Source organism: Thunnus thynnus, chromosome 17 (genome assembly GCF_963924715.1).
Source record: "Thunnus thynnus chromosome 17, fThuThy2.1, whole genome shotgun sequence".
Classification (NCBI taxonomy): Eukaryota; Metazoa; Chordata; class Actinopteri; order Scombriformes; family Scombridae; genus Thunnus; species Thunnus thynnus.
The window spans coordinates 23,045,367-23,064,914 of NC_089533.1; the positions used below are offsets into that span (position 1 = coordinate 23,045,367).

A 19,548-nucleotide genomic window follows, 5' to 3' on the forward strand; every position below is an offset into this window, starting at 1 on the left:
GCAAACTTATTTACACATCCAGTAGGTACGGAGCATCATTATCATTCATTTGGAGTCGTGTTTCTGTCTACCTGATGAATGTAAATCCAATATTCACTCTCTTTTAGCTCTGTTTTTGGAGAAATTTCGGCCTCTTAAGCTGCTAAATGCCCCACTATGTTCACCAGCTAGTTGCTAGTGTGACTGTATCTGTTTGCTGTTTGGTGTTGAGCAGGTAGTGTACTGCTGCAGTCAAAAAGGACACTCTGGGACCGGTGAGAGTGAACCAAAACACTAAAGTTGCAGTTGGACAGCTAAACAATGAGCCGAAACTCGCTATAAGGCTAAATAAAGAGTCAGCTGTCAGAGTTGCTTCGCTCCCGTGCAGTTCTCTACAGTGTTTTGGTAGATGATTGTAGTAAAAACACTGATTAACTGGTTGTAAAAGTTGAAGCAAAGCTATTTTGCTGAATCGCAGAGTAGCCGAATCTCTCAGTAGACTGAATAGACAGTAATGACCAAACTGAATGGATGTTTTAAGTAATATTATACGAGTAGTGAATGTCGCTAATGTATTTAAATTTATCACTGAGTTTGCTGTAGCTCAAGGCAGTGATGTCTATTATCACAGATCACTAAAACAACACGTGTACATATGTTCAAGTGTTATGGTTTTATTTTAGTTGTTTTTGGCCTTTTGTCATTGTCCTTTGCTCTCTTCGCTATCCATTTTTACCAACAGCTCCTAGTGACAAACAAGCTAACAATGGAGATGAACATGCTCATGACATCACCATCTAGCTTGTTTAAAAATACCTGCCCCTATTGGCAAAAAAAGCAAAATACTATTTAGTTTTCCTGCAAATCTAGATGAATCTCAGGTTTGATTGCAGAGCTCTATCTTATCCAAGGTAAAAACCATACAAACCACATTCATATTATTCTGTGCTTCATCTCCACTTTAAGTCATCATATCATCTCAGCTGTGCTTTTACACCGGGCCGGAACTGCACTCTCTCTGAGCTTTCTCTGTTGACACACGCTCTCTCTCTGTTTACTATTCCTCCCATTTCTAGCACGGCTCCTGGTCCCATACTGGCCGCCACTGTTCCCAGGCTGGCAGCTCGACCATGACCTCCGCTCACAAATGGAGCTGAAAGGAGGTTTAGAATTTCTAAAAGGGAGACGAAGGTGGAGGGTGTCTGAGAAATCAGGGTGAGACAGACAGACAGAGAGGCAGGAGAGTCCTTTACAGTTCACCACCATTTCAGATCCTGAGTCTATTCTTCTAAGAGCATTTGAGCTTTGCAAAAACCAAACGCAAGACTGAAACCTGACCTTCCTGCTGCACTGTGTTCCAACAGGCATGTACAATGGCAAACCTCTGCCTCCTCTCTCACTCTTCCTTCTTTGCTTTGAGTTTTTTTCTCTTGTTATATTCTGCCACGAAACATGAAGACTGCCAAAAGGGGAGACTCGACACAGCTGATCTTCTTGTTGAGGTAAAACATGTAATTAGATGATGTGAGAGAGATTCAGAGTGCAACCCTTCAGATTTTTTCATTTTTAATCAAATACACTGACATCAGCCCTGTATTTCACTGCCTTTTTTTCCCTCCACATAATGGATTCCAGAGCTATCGTTATGTAGAGATAACAAAGCAACATTCAGGCCACCGAGTGCAGACACAGTTGGTCTTATCACTTCTCAGAAATGCATGCCCAGCTCTGCCTTGTCAATAGACTGCAAGGCGTCAGCTGCGTGTTAAAAGTAGCTGTGGACGATGCGGACATTTAAGCACAGTGAGAACGTGGGACAAGTTATATGGCCGCTGACATGTGGTTCTGATAAGACCTCAGTCTCTAAAAGATCATGGCCAGATACTGCAGACCGCTGCTGGTCTAATAAATTGTTTTACAGGTTGTTGGGCGACCCCTACAGAGCAGGGGTCCATCTCAAGAAGTGCCATGTGCCGGTCTGAAATTGAGATGCTATCTTTGAAATTGGTCGTCATAAAAATATGCCAACTTCAAACTGATAAAAAAAATTACACAGGCAAGCAACAGAGGGAAAAAAATCAGAGAAGCTATTTTTAGGGTAAGATCTGACCAGTGGTCGGCTATTACCACATGGGAGAAAAAAATGGGAAAAGCACAGCGTGTGAAATTTCATTTTTTATACTTAGACTCCATTATTCTTCTGTACATACAGTACTTACTATATACAGTGCACACACACTGAAAGCCTGTCCATGTAGTATGTACAAATGTATCCAAACTCACTGACCTCTCTCCTTCCTAATAATCATCACGAGCATTATCATCAATCAAAGCAATTACCTCTGAAAATAAGTGAAGAAACTAAGAAAGTAAACAAACCTTTTGCTGCAGTACAGTATGAATCAGATCAACAAATGATCTTGTCCCCCTAAATATGAGTGCATACATTTCCTACACTACTGATGCAGCTGACCCACGCACCTCATGCTAATATATTTTGTTCTGCTTTAATTCTACTCAGTAATTACTCAGTAATTGTACTTTATTTTCTATTATACCAATATTACTTAGTTATTGTTTAAATGTTATTACTATGAATTTACCTGCCTGTAAATTAAAAGGTTACCTTTCAAATAAAACAATCATTGGCACTCTAAATGTGAATATAAAATAAATGAGCAGCAAATTTTCAAAAGCAAAAACATATTAATCAAATGTCAGAGTAATGTCAGTCATTTAACTTGGCTTGTCTCCCCTCAAAGTAGTGGCTTGTCTGGGATAAAAACATGCTGATGAGAGTAAATTAGCCTTAGTCTAATTTAGTCTTGTTGGTAATTTGGTCCGGACCAGTTTGGTATGTTGTTACATCCTGTGGCAGACACAGTGGCTACTGATTTGATTTGTTCTTTTTGGCTATTTTGTAGCTTTTTTGTGGCTATTAACCAACCACATTGAGATGGAAAAATTTTGGGTTCCTTTGTTTGTGCCAGTTTCTTCCCTTCAGGGAAGATGAGGAGAGAGTACATTCTGGTCCCCCTTAGTTCTTTTGGTGTATTATGGGGTCAGTTCAGGCAGGAGTATCATTTAGCAGCAAGTTCTGCTATGGGACTTGTGGTGATCTAACAGCAGTGAATGTGCAGCAGCTTTGAAAAGGTCACTAACTTATTGTTTGCTTTCTTCACCCCAAAGTTTTTGCATGCATAAGTACTCCACTTAAGTACCCCACTTGTCACAAACTGGCTCAAAGTGTGTGTATGAGTTATAGGCTGAAAAATGACAAATCACACACCAAAACAGTCCAACATTCCAACATTTTATTCTGAAAGTCAGATTTATGCACTATACTGTATAGTTCCCTCAGAATTTCACACAATGGAACGAAAAGCATGGCATGTACACTACTTTCTGCTAACAATCCCATGATGCAAAGCGCTGTTTTATGTTGCATCCATGCAGTGTGGACTGAGGACAGGAAATCCTCACAGAGGACAGGTTAAACACTGCAGGCAGAGAGGGAAAGTCAATACTTCGTAAAACTGGTTTTAACAACATTTAAATGTCACAAACACTGGCAAGTTGTAACTTGTGAAGTGAAGTTGAGCAGAGAAAATACCATTAAAAAATTTAAAAATGGATCTGCACTACTCTGCAACCAATGCATCTGAAAAGATAACATGGAGAAATATAAACACAAAAATGTGCAACTGCTAATATCCGAGATATGTAAAGCCAGAGAATTGTCTACCTCTGCTTAATCCATAAGCCTCTATACCAGGAGAGAGTGTGTGCCAGTGCCCAAGGAGCAAGGAGAAAATTAAAACTCAAATCCCTCACCCTGGCACCTAGTGTGCTGTAATTGATTTCTGGGATTTAGATAAATGACAAAGATACAGCATGCAACCAAGTGGTGGTCTGGAGCCTGGCTGCTGGCTCAGCACTGTCAGCAGGAGGCCAGAGTTCACTGACGGTGAGTTTTTCAAGCTGACTGAAAGAGGACGACAGAGGGCCAGAGTGACGGAGAGAGCGAGACATGATAAGCACATTGTTGTGCAGCTGGCTGCTGAAAATCTGACAGCTGCCAGAAAGTGGTAATTTCATGCAAACAATAGAGAATACCGGGTTCATGTGAGTGTATCTTAATGGGAATACCATTGTGAAATATTTTTTGATAAAACATAACACGTTAGTGGTTGTGTTTAAGATCACATTTCCCTTGTTGTGCTATTTCAGAATCGCATATATGTTCACAGAGAGTCAATTTGAAAAGATTGTCTGGATCTGAATCAGTTGTCTGTCTTGGAACTTCAATATATATATAGCTTCATCATCGTCTGTTTTCATATTTACTGTGCCAGTTAAAAAGTAAAAGATTGCTCTTTCTCAAAACATTACAATTATTTTTTCCCAATAAAATCTAAATTACTATGATCATTAGTACAATATTGAATAAATCAGAGCAGTGAAAACAAATGCTCATGCTTTAATCCACCAAGAAATCACGCCTTGAGGCCTCTTTTTTTCGCTTTTCCACAATGAGATCAATGTTATTAAAAAGACATTTGGCAGCCTTGGAAACAGCACTGCATTTACTCATTATCCATTTCAGCAGTGAGATGATGCAGACGCAGATGAGCAGCTCACTCCAAAGAATTTGTTAAATCCATGACTGTTGAATCTTGGTCATCTGTGCTTCAGCGTGAAAGCCTGAAATCGCACAGATTAACGGTGCACTCTGTCCCATCGCGGAGGTTTTCAATAATTCACCCCCCCAAAAAAATAAAATGTTGCTGGGAGTGATTCATCTCTGCCAGTTGATCCACTGTAAAGGAACTCAGGACTCAATCCAGGAAATATACCCCCCCCCTCCCCCCTCCCCCATCCTCATAGACCACCTGCCTCATCCTGATGGGTTTTCAAGGATAGGGGGAGGTAGATTGTAAAGGGGGGGGTGAGTGTTCCCAGTAATGGTCCTGATGTGAATAATTTAAACAAGCTGTGGAAACACACAGGGATGGACATGTGCTGCTGGTGAAGAAAGCACTATAGTGGAGTGATTGAGAACAAGACTCAACAGCACCTAAAACCCCATGCTGATCGTAACAGAGAGAGAGAAACTGAAAGATATGGGGCAGGCGTATACGTTTGTGTGTGTGTGTGTGTGTGTGTGTGCGTGTGCGTGTGTGTGTGTGTGGGTACAGACAGACAGAGAGTGAAAGAAAGGAGAGTGTTATTGAGTAACTGAATGTTTAAGAAAGTTGAAGTAGTACACAATCTGACATACAGAGTGAACATAAATAATGGACAATCTCCCTCAACATTGCCTCCTGTCGCGTGCGTACCTCTCTATAAATAGTCCCAATAATACTAGTGCTGGAAGCTTTTTTCCCTGACCCTTCCGCCCATTATTCCCAGTGGGTGATCACTCTGCATGGGGCACATTTGAATGGATATACTAAGAGCCCAGACCTCAGGGTTGTAACTGAATGACTGCTGCATATGATTCGGTTTGCTCAAGTCTTGTCTGACAGGACAAGAGGAGGGGCAGACTGACCCAGAGGCCATTTACAACTGTTATCTATACAGTCGCTGTTAGAATATATATGTGTCAAATGTGCATCTGTAATGCTGTTAGATCTTCAATTTGCCTTATATATCCACTACAGAAAAAAGTATTACTGTTGTATTACAGTGGGATTTGCGAGCATCCAATATAATGAAATGTCTCAAAATACCAAAGTCCTTACTGGCTCCTGCTTTGTGCTCTGACTGTCCTGTGCCAAGGTAAAAACCACATCGTGAATTTCTCCCAAAGTGTTCAATACTGTGTCACAAAGTCTGGTTTGTTTAAATTGAGTTTTCAACATTTTTGGAATCACTTTAAAATGACCCATGAAATGTTTCTAAGGTGCTATGGCTGCCACAAAACTCTAACGAGACTGAGAGTCTACAGCCTGATAACAGAGGCTGCACTCGCTAAATGCTATTTTAAGCATGCTAACATGCTCACAATGACAATACTGACATGCTGATGATTAGCATGTATAATGATTACTACATTCATCATCATAGTTTAGCATGTTACCGTGATAACAGTTGCTAATTAGCACTAAACACAAAGCACAGCTGAGTTTTGCAAGTATTTATTCATTAACAAACTGACATTTTGACCTGATGATGGCGTTAGATGAAATGTCAGGAGATCATAAAAGTTATCAAAATTCATCCCAAGGAGAACATGAATGTCTGTACAAAATTTCATGGCAATCTATTCAACAGTTATTCAAATATTTCAGTCTAGACCAAAGTGGGGAACTGACCGACAGACTGACATTACCTTCTCTAGAGCGACACCACAAGCTAAAAATGAATGTGAAATTACATTCATTTGACAGCAATTTTGTCCACAGCAACTCACTTTTTTTCCTCCAACATACAATACTCATCAGGAGCAATTTGGGGTTTGCTTTGGGGTTTGTCATGCTCAAAGACACTTGTACATGTGGTAAGGAGGAGTTGGACCACCAACACTGCGATTAAAGGACAAGCTGCTCTGCTACAGTTTTGAAACAATCCTTACTGATTCATTCTAGTAATTTCTTCTTGTGTTTTTATTATAAATGTTAATGTATAGCCTACATGTTGAATGCAACACAATAGGGAGTCTGAAACCAGACTTCATTCAACTGTAAAAATTTAACATTTCCAAAAAAGGGAACTACTTCTTCAAAAAGTCAAGGTTGATCAATTCCATCTGTACAACACAAGCAATAAAAATGTTCAGTAACACTTCAAGATCATGAAATTGTCAGTCAAAAATTGAAATGAAGTATATGGACTGCTGGCATTTGCTAGAAGCATTTCAGGTTTTGACTGATCTATACTAGTAGAAGCGGTATCCTCTTTATCATGTAAGGTCCATCATAAAGGATTCATTGTTCATTGAATCCCACAGTCTGAAGGTGAGATATACAAGGAGAAAGACACTGTGCCCCTGCTAGCCTGAGAGCAGAACACCGGCCTCAAAATGAATTTCATCATCACCAGATGGAAATGAAAGGGCTTTCAACAAGAGAAATGAAAGAGACTGTGGAAGAAAAAATGTGATGGGTCAGACAGACATGGTGACAGGAATAAAGACAAGAGGAAGCCAAGATGAGAAGCTAGTCAGGAAGGAGGCTCTATTCTTGTCGCCTAAAAAGTCTTGATGCATTGTCAACACACTTCGTGAGTGACAGTGTGGTGCAGTATAACACACATTGAGAAAGTATGTGGCAACAGCAAGTTGCAAATCTTTTTTTGTTCTTGGTGTGATATGGATGAATCATATTCGTGAACGGGACATAAGCTGAGTGTTGTGAGTGATCCTGAAGATAGGAAAACATGATGAGTGAGCATCATCATCATGAGTGTTTAAGCATTCACGAAAACCCTTTACTGACCGCCCGAACTGACCTAAGAGTGAGTCATTAATATATGACACCAGTGGACTGAGGCTGGTACGACTTTAAATAATGAAAGTGGTGACTTCATACATGAGAACAATATAATAAAAAAGGCTTCCTTCTACTGTCTGTCTGGTTTTAAATGCCATGCTGGGTTTCGATTGTTTTGTTACTATAATCCAAAAAATGGACCGGAGGCTCTAAATTGCTCACAGTGAATGTGAGTTTGAGTCTGCCTTAAGATATTCTGTCTGTAGTGGACTGCCAACGTGTTCAGGATTGTCCTTTATCCACTAAATGCTGGGATAGGCTCCAGCTGTATGAGTTTATCACAGACAAGTACTGGTGATGAGTGAGATGCACTGATACTCGATAATGTCTTTACCTAGTAGCCAGTTAGCTTAGCTTAGCATAAAGACTGGAAAAAGGAAGAAAAACCTTGCCTGGCTATGTCTCAACATAACAAAATCCTTCTACTAGCCCCTATAAAGCTAACTACTTAACATGTTACATCTCGTTTGTGTAAACCAGACAAAAATTGAAGTGTAAAAACCACACATTGCTGTTTTAGGGTTAGGACTGAAGTCTTGTCATGCCTCTGATGTTGCCAGGCAACCAGTTTTGACAGCTGTTTCCCCCTCTTTCCAGTCTTAATGCTAAGCTATAGCAACCAGCTGCTGGCTTTAGCCTTATATTTACCGTACAGACACAAGAGTGGTATCGATCTTCAATTGGCCAAACGTCACTGATCCACATTAAAAATAGTTTACTGTTTCAATCCATTCATTTGCAGCTGTAAGCTAACATGAGTAAAGTTACCATTGAATCTTTTTCACTTCCTGCATGTGCATCACAATAATGCACTTTAATGTAAAGGTAGTGGTGTGGCTTTACTGTGAAACCAGAAGTGATGACAATGACTTACCAAAAGTTCACTAACTATAGTTTTTCTAACAGCAGATTTTGGATGTTTTCTATACTATTTGTCTGAAGGTTGTTTTGAAACTTTCCATGGACAGAATACATTTTATTACATGTTAAACAAAGTAGTAATCAGCACAAACTGTGTGTGTTACATATATTAGACAAGAAAGTTGTTTTTTGTTCCTAGCCTACAAAGCATGTTGGTGTATGAATGTTTCCCTAACCCAGCCTCATGTTAGCTCACATACACAGTATCTTAATCAATTACAGGTTTCACATTTTGGGAAAACAGAGCACTTCAATTGTACTGCTACTTGGTATCGGCTGATACCCTCAATTTGGGTTCAAAAGCAGAAAGTAACTTTGTAGGATAATAAATAATGCCAGATAATACCAAATAGTGAAACTTCTTTGTTCCATTTGGATATGAACCTGTGTGTTGCATATCAAGATATAACAAACACTTGGATGCCATGTTTATCTGCCTCTCGATTGTGTCCTTCCTCTTCTTGTTTCTATGGAAATATCCACGGCTCTCAAAGAGAAAGAGGGCATACAACATGAACAGAAAGGAACAGACTTGGGAGAGATTTCATTGGAAACTAGTGTACCAGTGGCATATCGTGCTGGTGAATATGACTTTGTGAAATGTCTCTTAAGAAGATTTATCCCACCTTTAGGAGAGCAGCAGGAGAGGCTGAGGGGGAAATTAATTCTAATGAAGGGAAGTCGGCCTCCTGAGCCGATGAGGGTTATTATTACCCTCCTGCCTCTGCGGCTGCTGGTGATGACTGTGGTGACACAGATGAGGATAGAATGACTTCACACATCAGAGACAAACGGCAGCTTCTGGTATCTGCCAGTTTGTTTTAATGGCCATCACAAGCAGCAATATAAGTTAATAGCCTTTGTTAAGGATTACACATTTAATATTGTTGGAATAGAAATGTAGCTATAGATATTTGATTAAAGCTCTTTCTCTAAACTGTTCGTGATGCCAGATTGATAATTATTGCTTTTTAAAAAATCCATTCATCTTCACAGGCAGACTTAAATTAAGTCAAGATAACACATTACAACTGGACTTGGCGTGACAGGCATGCCTCCCTGCTTGAATTATTTCTAGCAACAACTGTTTAAATCATTCCATCAAGCCTGGTTTCAGGCAATTGAATTGACACACTCTCTGGAAAGCCTCCACTCAGCAAATCTGAATCACTTAAATTGTTGGGGTTGGTACTGTCTGCCAATCAGACCCAGGGCTGGGAATAATTTGTGCGTGAGGGAATTTCTTTATATTAAATAAAGAATCAGTCTGTTGCTTTAACAATATTTCACATAAAAAAAGCAAGATGAGGCACTTCATTCTTCTGCAAAGCATATTTGAAAACAAATCTATTCAAACAATTATTTTTGAAGCTTTGTGATTGTGCTGTTTTAAACTTTTAACTAGTTAATATTAAACTTTTTAAGTAATTAAGACTCATGTGGCTGCTCTGGTAAGTCAAAATCATGCTCAAGCAAACATGACCTTGTTTCCTTTCATTTAAAAGCTCCCCACAATTTAATGACGAGACGAGATGTTTTTCTGGGCTGGACTCCCTGCAGAGCATGAGTGCAGTTTATAGAAATGTTCTTTAACTGTTCTTTAAAACAGTAGTGATGCATTGTGTTGTCTGGAGCAGTCAGACAGTTGCAGCTTAATAGTGTCTGTGCCACAGTGAGCAACCCCAAGCTTTCAAAACCAGCTCCTTTTTTAGGAAGCGAGGGCAGCCTCAAATCCATCCTCCATGACTGACAGAGAGATACTGAACACATTAAATTCATTTTAGACTTATATCCACATGCAGACAACTCTCACCTCAGCATCTGCGGGGCGCTTCAGGCTCTTAGCCAATCAACACTAATCTGGGTCGGAGGTGAGAGAGGACCTCAAACACAGAGTGGTCATATTCGGACCCTTCCCTCCAAGCTGCTTTTCCAGCTGGGTGGCTCTGAGCCACAGGAAGCCATTTCAGCTTGGCAGGGCAGACAGAATCAAAGGCAGAGGGGGGAGGAAAAACGCGTGCATGCACACACACAGAAAGCACACAAGACTCATAGCAGAATCATTCGCATCCAGCCCTGATAGGAGCGGGGAGCAGCACTGACCACACACAGGCGAAGGCGCTGCTTGGCTGTGGGTTTAGAGGTGCATTTATGGGCATGTACTGCGAAAATAAGTGAAAAGACACCAAGTTTGAAGCCTCAGCACAATGTCTAGGTCAGTGTCTGGATGTGTTTCTAATTTAAGTACACAACCGCCCACATCGTACAAATCAGATCTCCAGGCAGAAGAAGGGAAGGAGAGCACAACCAATAAACAAAGGAGAGCCACATTGTGATTGTTGTGCTTTTACTTTGTGGGAGGATGAGGACCTAGCTTATCAACCCCTATCAACATTTTCACATTCAGGCCTGCGTTACTGAGAACATACAGTATAGACCTACTGACCCCGAGAGCTACTCTACTGGCTTATAAGACAGATTGTGTTTCTAATTTTGTCTTTTTGACGTTAAGTCTCAACATACAGCATCTCACTTCTACTGTCATGGAGCTGTAGGTGTGACATTTTCAAGTACATTGTCACTCATGTGAACAACAAAGCCCAGGTAAAACTTTCACGTGCATTTTCCTTTTGTTCTTATGATAATAAGTGTGATTCAGTTTTTGATCCTCTGGTTTACAGAGATTCTGTCCTTTCTCTCTCTGTGAGGCTGCACTTAGACACAGTGGTGCTTTAAGCTAACGCTAGCATGGCAACATGCTCTCAATGACAGTGCCAAGCAAATATAATGTTTACCATGTTCTTAGTTTAGTGTGTTAGCATGTTCACATTTGCTAATTAGCACTAAGCACAAAGTGCATCTGAGGCTGGTGTGAATGTCGACCAAATTATTGGACAAATTAACATTTTGACCTGATGATGATGCTAAATGAAAAGTTAAGGGATCACAAAAGTTCCAAACTTATTACAATTCATCCTGCGGGGGACATGAATGTCTGTACCAAATTCCAAGGCAATCATCCAATGATTGTGCTCAAAACCACAAATGTCAACCTCATGGTGATGCTAGAGGAAAAGTCAGGGGATCATCAAAGTCATTTGGATTCATCATGTGGGAACAATGAATGTCTGTACAAAATTTTGTGCCAATCCATCCGGTAGATGCTGAGATATTTTTCTAAATTAGTGAAACCTTTGACCTGCTGGTGGTGCTAGAGTGAAAGCCAGAGGATCTCTAAAGTCAGTAGGGTACATCCTCTAGAGAACATGATTTTCTGTAACATAATGTCATGGCAATCCATCTAATAGTTCAAGACATTCCACTAAAAAACTGAAATACCACTCTCCTGGTGGCACCAGATGAAAAGTCAGGGGATCACAAAAGTCATTAATATTCATCCTCTGGGGACTATAAATGTCTGTTCAAAAATTCCAATAGTGGATAGGACCAAAGCAGTTGATCAAACAATCGAGCCACAGATTATTGCCATCTTTCGAACCACGCTGCTAGTGTGGGTTAAAACAGTGCCCTTACTTGACCAGACACATCTGTAAATGAGAAACAGCCACATTCTTCAGTTTCTACAGAAATTTTTGTCATGTTGAATCAAAGAAGTAATTCCTCTCTCTCTTTCCATCTCTCTGACTGTCACTACTGCTTACTGTTCCCTCTCCCTTTGCCACACTATTGCAGAGGACTCAGTCTTACCTCTCTCTCTGAACTAAGGCTGCACAACAAGTGTCTCTTTCTTCCTCTGACTTACAAAGAGCCACATTCATGGAGTTGAGAGAGAGAGAGAGCTTCACACTTGCACTGTGTTTCCTAAGTGATAAACGATCAACAAACCAAGAGAGAGAATGAACGCCACATGAGTCAAAGCCATAGGGAGTCAACACTAAATGTTAGAATGTGTGTAGTGTATGTCTGCTTGTGTATGTGTAGGACTGTGAACTGTCACCCTCCATTACAAACACAAAATACTTCAGCTCCAACAACAAGCTGGTCTGACACTGGATGGTTGCTCTGGCTCTCTTACGTTGAGTGGTAACAACACACGCGTAAAAACAGTTAGCATAGGTCCACAGGCTCCTGAATTAGCAGCAGAAGAGGATAGAGACTCCTTGGCTGTGAGTGGGGATGTTCGTTGACTGGTAAACAGAGATGAGGCCTCTCATCAGCCTGGCTGTGACCCTGGATGACTCTGCCAGCAAGCCAGCACTACCAAAGCTACAACAGAGTGGTGGTGGAGGAGATTAGCACTGAGGTGAAACAACTTACAAACAAACCGTCATAGACGAAAACTAATCCTGAATGGCTTTATAAGGTGTACAACATTTAGTTACCTGACTGCATGTTGATGTAGTAGATATGTGAGTGTGACTTAGAGACTTTTCATTCAGCTGCCCTTCTCCTGGCCTCAGTGAGGCCCTCTCTGCCCTTCACAAAGCTCCTTTGTGGAGCAGCGATAGTGGACTGCATACCACGGCTTTACTGTACATTCTTACAGAGGTACAGTATGTTAGAGCTATGCAGGGATGAAGCAGGGAATAAGGCAAGGAGCACACTATGATTCATGGGGAGACAGCATTACTGGAATAATTTCTCTCCCATTCCTGATGCTGAGCAGAGGCCTATATGACTGCATGTTTCCTTACTGATAAAACCGAAATCCATGACAACCTTGGTGTCTGCAAAGAGCCCACACTGGCTGATGGCAGAAGGCCTGGACAAACATAAGAGACAACTGTCACAAGAGATTTTCTGCTCTGGACAGAGGCCATAGTGCTGCTCTCTCCTTCTCTCTCTGACGCTGCAATGGATATTTATTCATATGCAGCATTTTCTATTACAGCACCGTAGTCTTCTGAAATGGTACCTAATTAAACACGTCAGGGGTTTTCACAGGCCCATAAAATGGCGCAAAGATTAACTAGGGTACAGACTAATCACAGCCTGTATATGGAAGACTAATACTACAGCAGGTTTTTTCATAATAAGTTGTACCTCGAGCAAGAGCTGTAGCTTATTCCTGCTGTCTGTTGACTGAAAGGTGCAACATCTTATGCCAACGGATTTAAGACTGGTAAAACCTCCACAAAGATTACATACTTTGCAAACTTAATCAACAAATGTTGCCACCCAGACAATAGAGACAATCAAGTCGCCATGGATACAGGTCTCAGTGTTCCTCCTCCTATACAACTCTGTAGTTTGACAATCAGTTTCTGAAATATCCAACAAACACATTCTCCCTCCATGGTTCCACCAACCTTTCCTCCATCCTGCCTCCACTAAAATAAATAGTCATTGCTTGTATTTTAGAATTGGAGCTACAAAATCTTTTGCTTCACTGGCACCAGCTAATGTCATAAACATAAAAGTGGAGATGACACCTTGTATTGGCTAGATCAGTGACTGATTGTTGGATATTGAAGACATAGTGAATCTGAATATAGGATCTGGCCAGAAAAAAGTTGGTTCCTGGTAAGAGCATGTCATCTGAGCATTCCTTGGAGAATGGGAGAGGAGAAAAAGTGTGTAACACTGAATGAGGGAAAACAGGTCAGCTACTGTAAAAGGCTAAATCAAACATGATAAAAACAACAATGGCAAAACTGTTAATGGCCTTTTCATGTTGTTGCAGTGTAAAAAATTGGCTTTCATCCAATCAGGATACTATTCAGATAAGTAAAAATCTCTGCTTCTAATTGAGAAGAGGGTTAAATGTTGAGAAAAAGGAAACCCAAGTAAACGTTCTGCTCTTTTAATCAAATGAATCATGCTGCTGAAACCAACATAGAGTGGATTCCAGGATTAAGTCAACGTTTTTTTTTGTCAGGTTTACATCTTCCACACCTCTCCGGCTCCATGGGTGAAGGTGTGGCGACATTTTCCCTGGGGTGCTGCAGACTCATCATGACAGACCTTATCAGCAGCTCTCCAGTCCTAGCCTCCTGTCATGTCCTCTGCATGCCCATGTGCACTCAAAGACACAGTCCAGACCCACCCCCTACCCCCTGACCTCACTCCATCATTCAGTCTCAGCTCACAAGGAGATGGAGGCTTACAGTTGTTCATGTGATATCAGTCAGAGTATTCTGTATGAGCCACAGAAAAATTGGAAACTTGGTGGAGCAAGATTTTCTGTTGATACAGAGACCTGGACCCCCACAGAGGATGAAGGTCTCTCTGTTAGACAGATTTCTATCATTATCTGTCTCATTTTATCACTCACATGCTAATGTGAGGACTAAGAGTCAAGAGCAGACAAGGAGAGGACCACAAGCTATACACGAGCCAGAGAAAAGGAGCAAGGTTACACCCACAGACAGGAAAAAAAAACAAAAATAAAACAGAAAACCTTTTTAGTGAATATAAGCAGTCAGTGCATGTGAAGGTTGCATGTTGGTCATACCAACACTCACGAGAAAAGAGCATGTTATACATTATCTTAAATTATCCAATTTATAGCCTTGGGAGTGTAAGACTTCCTGATCTCAATATATCCCGATCCCACAATGATGAAACAACAGAATAAATCACTGCAGTTAGCGCCTCAGGAAACAGGGGGCACTGAGTTTGAGTGGATTTATTTGCAATGACTCACCAACAGCAAGCAACAGTGTAGCACTTCTCATAAATTATGCCACTGGTTATCACCCTGATAAAACTACAAAAAAGAGGGATGTCTATTTCAAAAGTAAAAACATGTTTTTAATAATACATGAAAGTTCTGCGTTAATGGCTCACAGCAGAGCAGTTCAAAGTTCCATTCAGGGAGTATCGGAATACACTGCGCCTGCAGGCCCACCTCGAGGAGGAGATGTGCTGAGAGAAAATCCAACACCAAATCGCCACACTTGTCCACAGGCAATGCATTAGACACAGAGCAAGGTTGCACACCTTAGATTACCACACTGGTTTCGGTCGCATGAAAACTGCACCGCAGAACATATTTTGAGACCTGGAGGTAACCTCTGAAGAGCTAATGATACTGCTGTCTGTGGAATTATCAAAAAACTTCTGGACATCCTTATCAGTGAGATAAGACCTGCTAGCTTGATAATAAACAACACAAACACAGAGATGTGAACCGCTGGAGGAAAAACATCAGAAAACATTTGCTAATGTTTACTGTGCATATTGCGTTTGAATATCAGCTACATTGCTACATTCAGTGCATATCGTCTTGGTTCATGCAAGCACATTTGAATATGCAATCTGTAAATGCATGAACAAAGAGATTTTTAGATGATAGATACATTAATTAATTAATGTGTCATTAAAATATTTTAATGACACATTAATTAATGTATGTCTTAAGTGTGAGTTAACACTCATAAAAAGTCGATCCATTAAACGCCTATAATCACATGAATGAATAATGACTTCACTATGTATTAAGCCACAGGAGTTCATGATATAGTATGAATTAATTCATGCATTTGATCATAATGAGTCATGTTTTAACTATGCATCGATTAAGCATGCATTGTGAACCTTAATTACTAAATATTACCATAAGTGGGACATGTTTCCTGATCAATGACAGTCAAGAAAGGTTTCTCATTACTAAGAAGTAGAAATATCACGTCTCCTCTACTGCTGCTACATGGACAAACAGCCTGCTCGATGCTTACCTTTCCAGGAGCTTTGGTCTTGTTGTTGTTGTTGTGGGAGGCCAGATTGACGTCTTCATGGACGCGGTCCAGCAGCCACAGGAGGAACTCCAGGGCATCATGTTGGGAATTACCACGGAACTGTGATCCATACTTGGACACTATGGTCTGGAGAAGGGAGGGAATTCGCATGATGAAATTGCAATTTTTCTACAGCTAAATAATAGTTTTAGGTGTAGAGAAACCTTTTGAAATCCACAAATATATTTATCCTATCCACATAATCCCGATTTTACTTCAATGAAAAACAAAAGCCGTCGTGGGCACCTGGAGAAGCAATATGAATTCTCTCACACTAGATGTGAATCTCAAGCACTATTTGTTTACTGGATTTCACAGCTTGGGTGTGTTCGTTGGTACAACTGAGGCTCCTGAATGGGCAGCTCTTCCCTGATCAGAGGAATCCTAGAATTGCAAATTTGCACTAACCAAAAATTGCCTCCCCCTTTACTTCTCAAGAATTGCTATTTTAGGTGTGAATAACATTCTTCTTAAAAGTAGGTTGAAGACTACTTAAGCTCACACACTGTATAATATGACTTCAGATGTGAATGGCACCCAACTCAATTAGGCAGGAATTAACAGTATGAACCGCAGCTGGCAGCCTGGAGAAGCACAGGCAGTGATGAGAGATTATAGCAGAGGGAACAGCCAACTGTAATCATTGCTTCATAATTCCACTAATATGAGATATGCCTTTTATAGCTATTAAACCATAACGTGATGTAGGATGTCTAATGACGGTGTCAGAGGCCTGTCACTGGAGAGTTGCTAGTTCAGTCCCAAAAAGAAAACACACTGTCTGGTCCTTTAAGAGCCAGCACTTAAAGGTGCAGTGTGTAAAATTTAGTGGCATCAGGAGGAACAGACTTGGCAGAAATGGAATATAATATAAGTATGTTTTACTTAGTGTATAATCCCAAGAAAATAAGAATGAGACTTTTATCTACATAGAGAGCTAGTCCTCCCACGGAGCCCGCCATGTTGCACTGCCATGTTTCTATAGTAGCCCAGGACAGACAAACCAAACACTGGCTCTAGAGAGGGCCTTTCACATTATTTGCGGCCACTGTAGGTTCTCCTACATGCTTGGAAGGGGAGGGGTATCCAGTTAGCTGCAATCTGCAACCTCACTGCTAGATGTCACTAAATCCTACACACTGGTCCTTTAAGTGTCCTTGAGTAAAGCATGTAACTGAATGTTACAATGCAGCTGCACAGCGTAATTGCGTGTAGTTCTCTGAATGACAAGGAAAGAGCAGACCTTTAAAAAAAAGTATACTCAAGTCAACTTTCCCTTCAAATTATTTAATAAAAGATAGCTGTTTGGTATGACCAGATTGATAACTGACTAGACGTGGAGCCAGGAATGCATTTCAAAGTAGTTACTGAGATGTAGTTACCGACAAGAGCAAAAAGTGAACATAAAAATTCATAAACAGAGAAAAACTGCTGGCGGAGTCTTGGCAGAGCGATAAAGTTCTCTAATCTTCTCTTCTGATCTTGTCTTGAAAGTGAAAGTGAAGCTTCCTTTATCTCATAGATCTCAAAGTTTAAAATATATGAGTGTTGTCATGTGAAACAGGATTCTTACAATCATTTAAAGAATAAGATTGTAACAAAATATGAAATGTTAACCAATAGAAAGCTACTGTTTTTAGCCGATAAAACTGGACAGCTATGCGTCTTTGTTGAGCAACAATGTTATTACATAAAGAGCATGTCAAAACAGCAGATAGGCATCAACGTATTAAAACTGCATTTTTCAGCGAATGTTCACTGCACTCTAAACGTTGCTCATATGGGTGACACACCTCTGATTGTGGGAGGTCTTATGTTTGCCTTGAATTTCAGAATAAGATATTTACAAACTTAATCATGTGTAATCTCTAAATGTCGTGGCTAACACCATATACTGTATAATATGGCCTCTTCATTGTCAAATTTAAGAACTATCACACTTAACATTACAAATGTTTTTAAAGAAGACTGATTAGAAAACATTCAATGTAGTACAGCAGATCTTTTTAAAATCGACGCTCTTTAAACATTCAGGGATACTTTGCATAAATGCTATGATATTAACCATGGGAGCCATGGACATGTACTAACCTAAAGCTGTTGTGCAGCTAGTCATTACAGCAAAGTAATAACAGTAATTACCATCAGCCTTTTGAAGGTGGCAATTGTCTCAGTGATATAATTGAGGTTGTGGAAAAGGTTGTATGTTTTTTATTGCTTTCTGGCAGATTGGCCACTGGCCAGTTGGCAACGTGTGTGTTTTTTTCTGGTAAATATTCACTCAACCATCTAACTAAAAGAGATCTATCCTCTACATCAGTAGTTCCCACTCTTTTTCTCAGACAAACTCCCACAGCCCAATTAACTCAAGTGCATCATCAGCACTCATCATGCTCCAAAAGTGTTCATTTGAATTGATTTTAAACTGGATGTTTTTAACATTATATTATGATGTTCTTAACTATATAAAGGTGGATATTGTAGTACATTTCTTTCACACAATTTAACTGTCAGTGTTAAGGCTCGTTTGGTCAAGTTTGCATTTGTAGGCTACTACTAATGGTAAAAGCGAGACATTTCAACCACTTCTCCATTACTTTTATCTAACTATCTCAACTGTTTATTAATTACTTTTAGCTAACTATCTCAACCATTACTTTTAACTATCAACCATTCATCCATTACTTTTAGTTAACTATTCCAATCATTTATCCATTACTTTTAACTATGTTAACTCCATTACCTTTAGCTTACTATTTCAACCATCTATCCATTACTTTTGGTTGCAATTTCAATGATTTATCCAATACTTTTAATGCTAGCTAACTTTTTAAATTATTTATGAATTACTTATAACTATCTTTTTTAAACCGTTTATTCATTACTTTTAGCTAGCTTACTATTTAGACTTTTCTGCTAGCTTGCTAACTATTTTTCAGATACTCTCAATTACAAGTAACCCTGGTTGGGAATCACTGATCTGCACCTGCATCCTTATTTACTGTAACCAGCAACATAGATAATCATTCAAAATCAACATGGAGACTACAAACATTGACACATACCTGCAAGCAAAGCCCACTTTCACCAAGATGAGGTCATCACAACATATATTTAGCTTCCTAAATAGACCCATAAATATTCACCGAGGGGATGACCACATTCCTGTTCAGTCATCTTGCCTGCTTACCCTTACTCCCTTCTTTCCTACGCCTCTCATGTTATGGAAACTGATAAATTGTCTGTTGAGTAACTGTTTGAGTTTCGGCCCTGTCCCTGTCCAGGCCCCTCTGTGCAAACACACCATCCTGCCAGGGGGGATTCAGAAAATGCAGGAGAACTGTCCAGATCAAAAGCCCACATCTGCTTCCAGAGCAGGTTGAAGAAACTCAACCCTTCAACTGTAAGGCTGGGATCACACTACAGGAGTTTTGGGCTGATTTATCCTCGATTCA

General features: G+C 40.2%; 1 protein-coding gene across 1 annotated transcript in view; it reads right to left on the reverse strand.

The window, feature by feature from the left end:
- Positions 1–19,548, reverse strand: part of usp43b (ubiquitin specific peptidase 43b) — a 68,801-nt gene that overhangs the window by 44,907 nt on the left and 4,346 nt on the right. Inside the window, exon 2 of the mRNA XM_067615727.1 lies at positions 16,034–16,180. Coding sequence (XP_067471828.1) covers positions 16,034–16,180 — 147 coding nt within the window. The remainder of the gene's footprint in view (positions 1–16,033; positions 16,181–19,548) is intronic.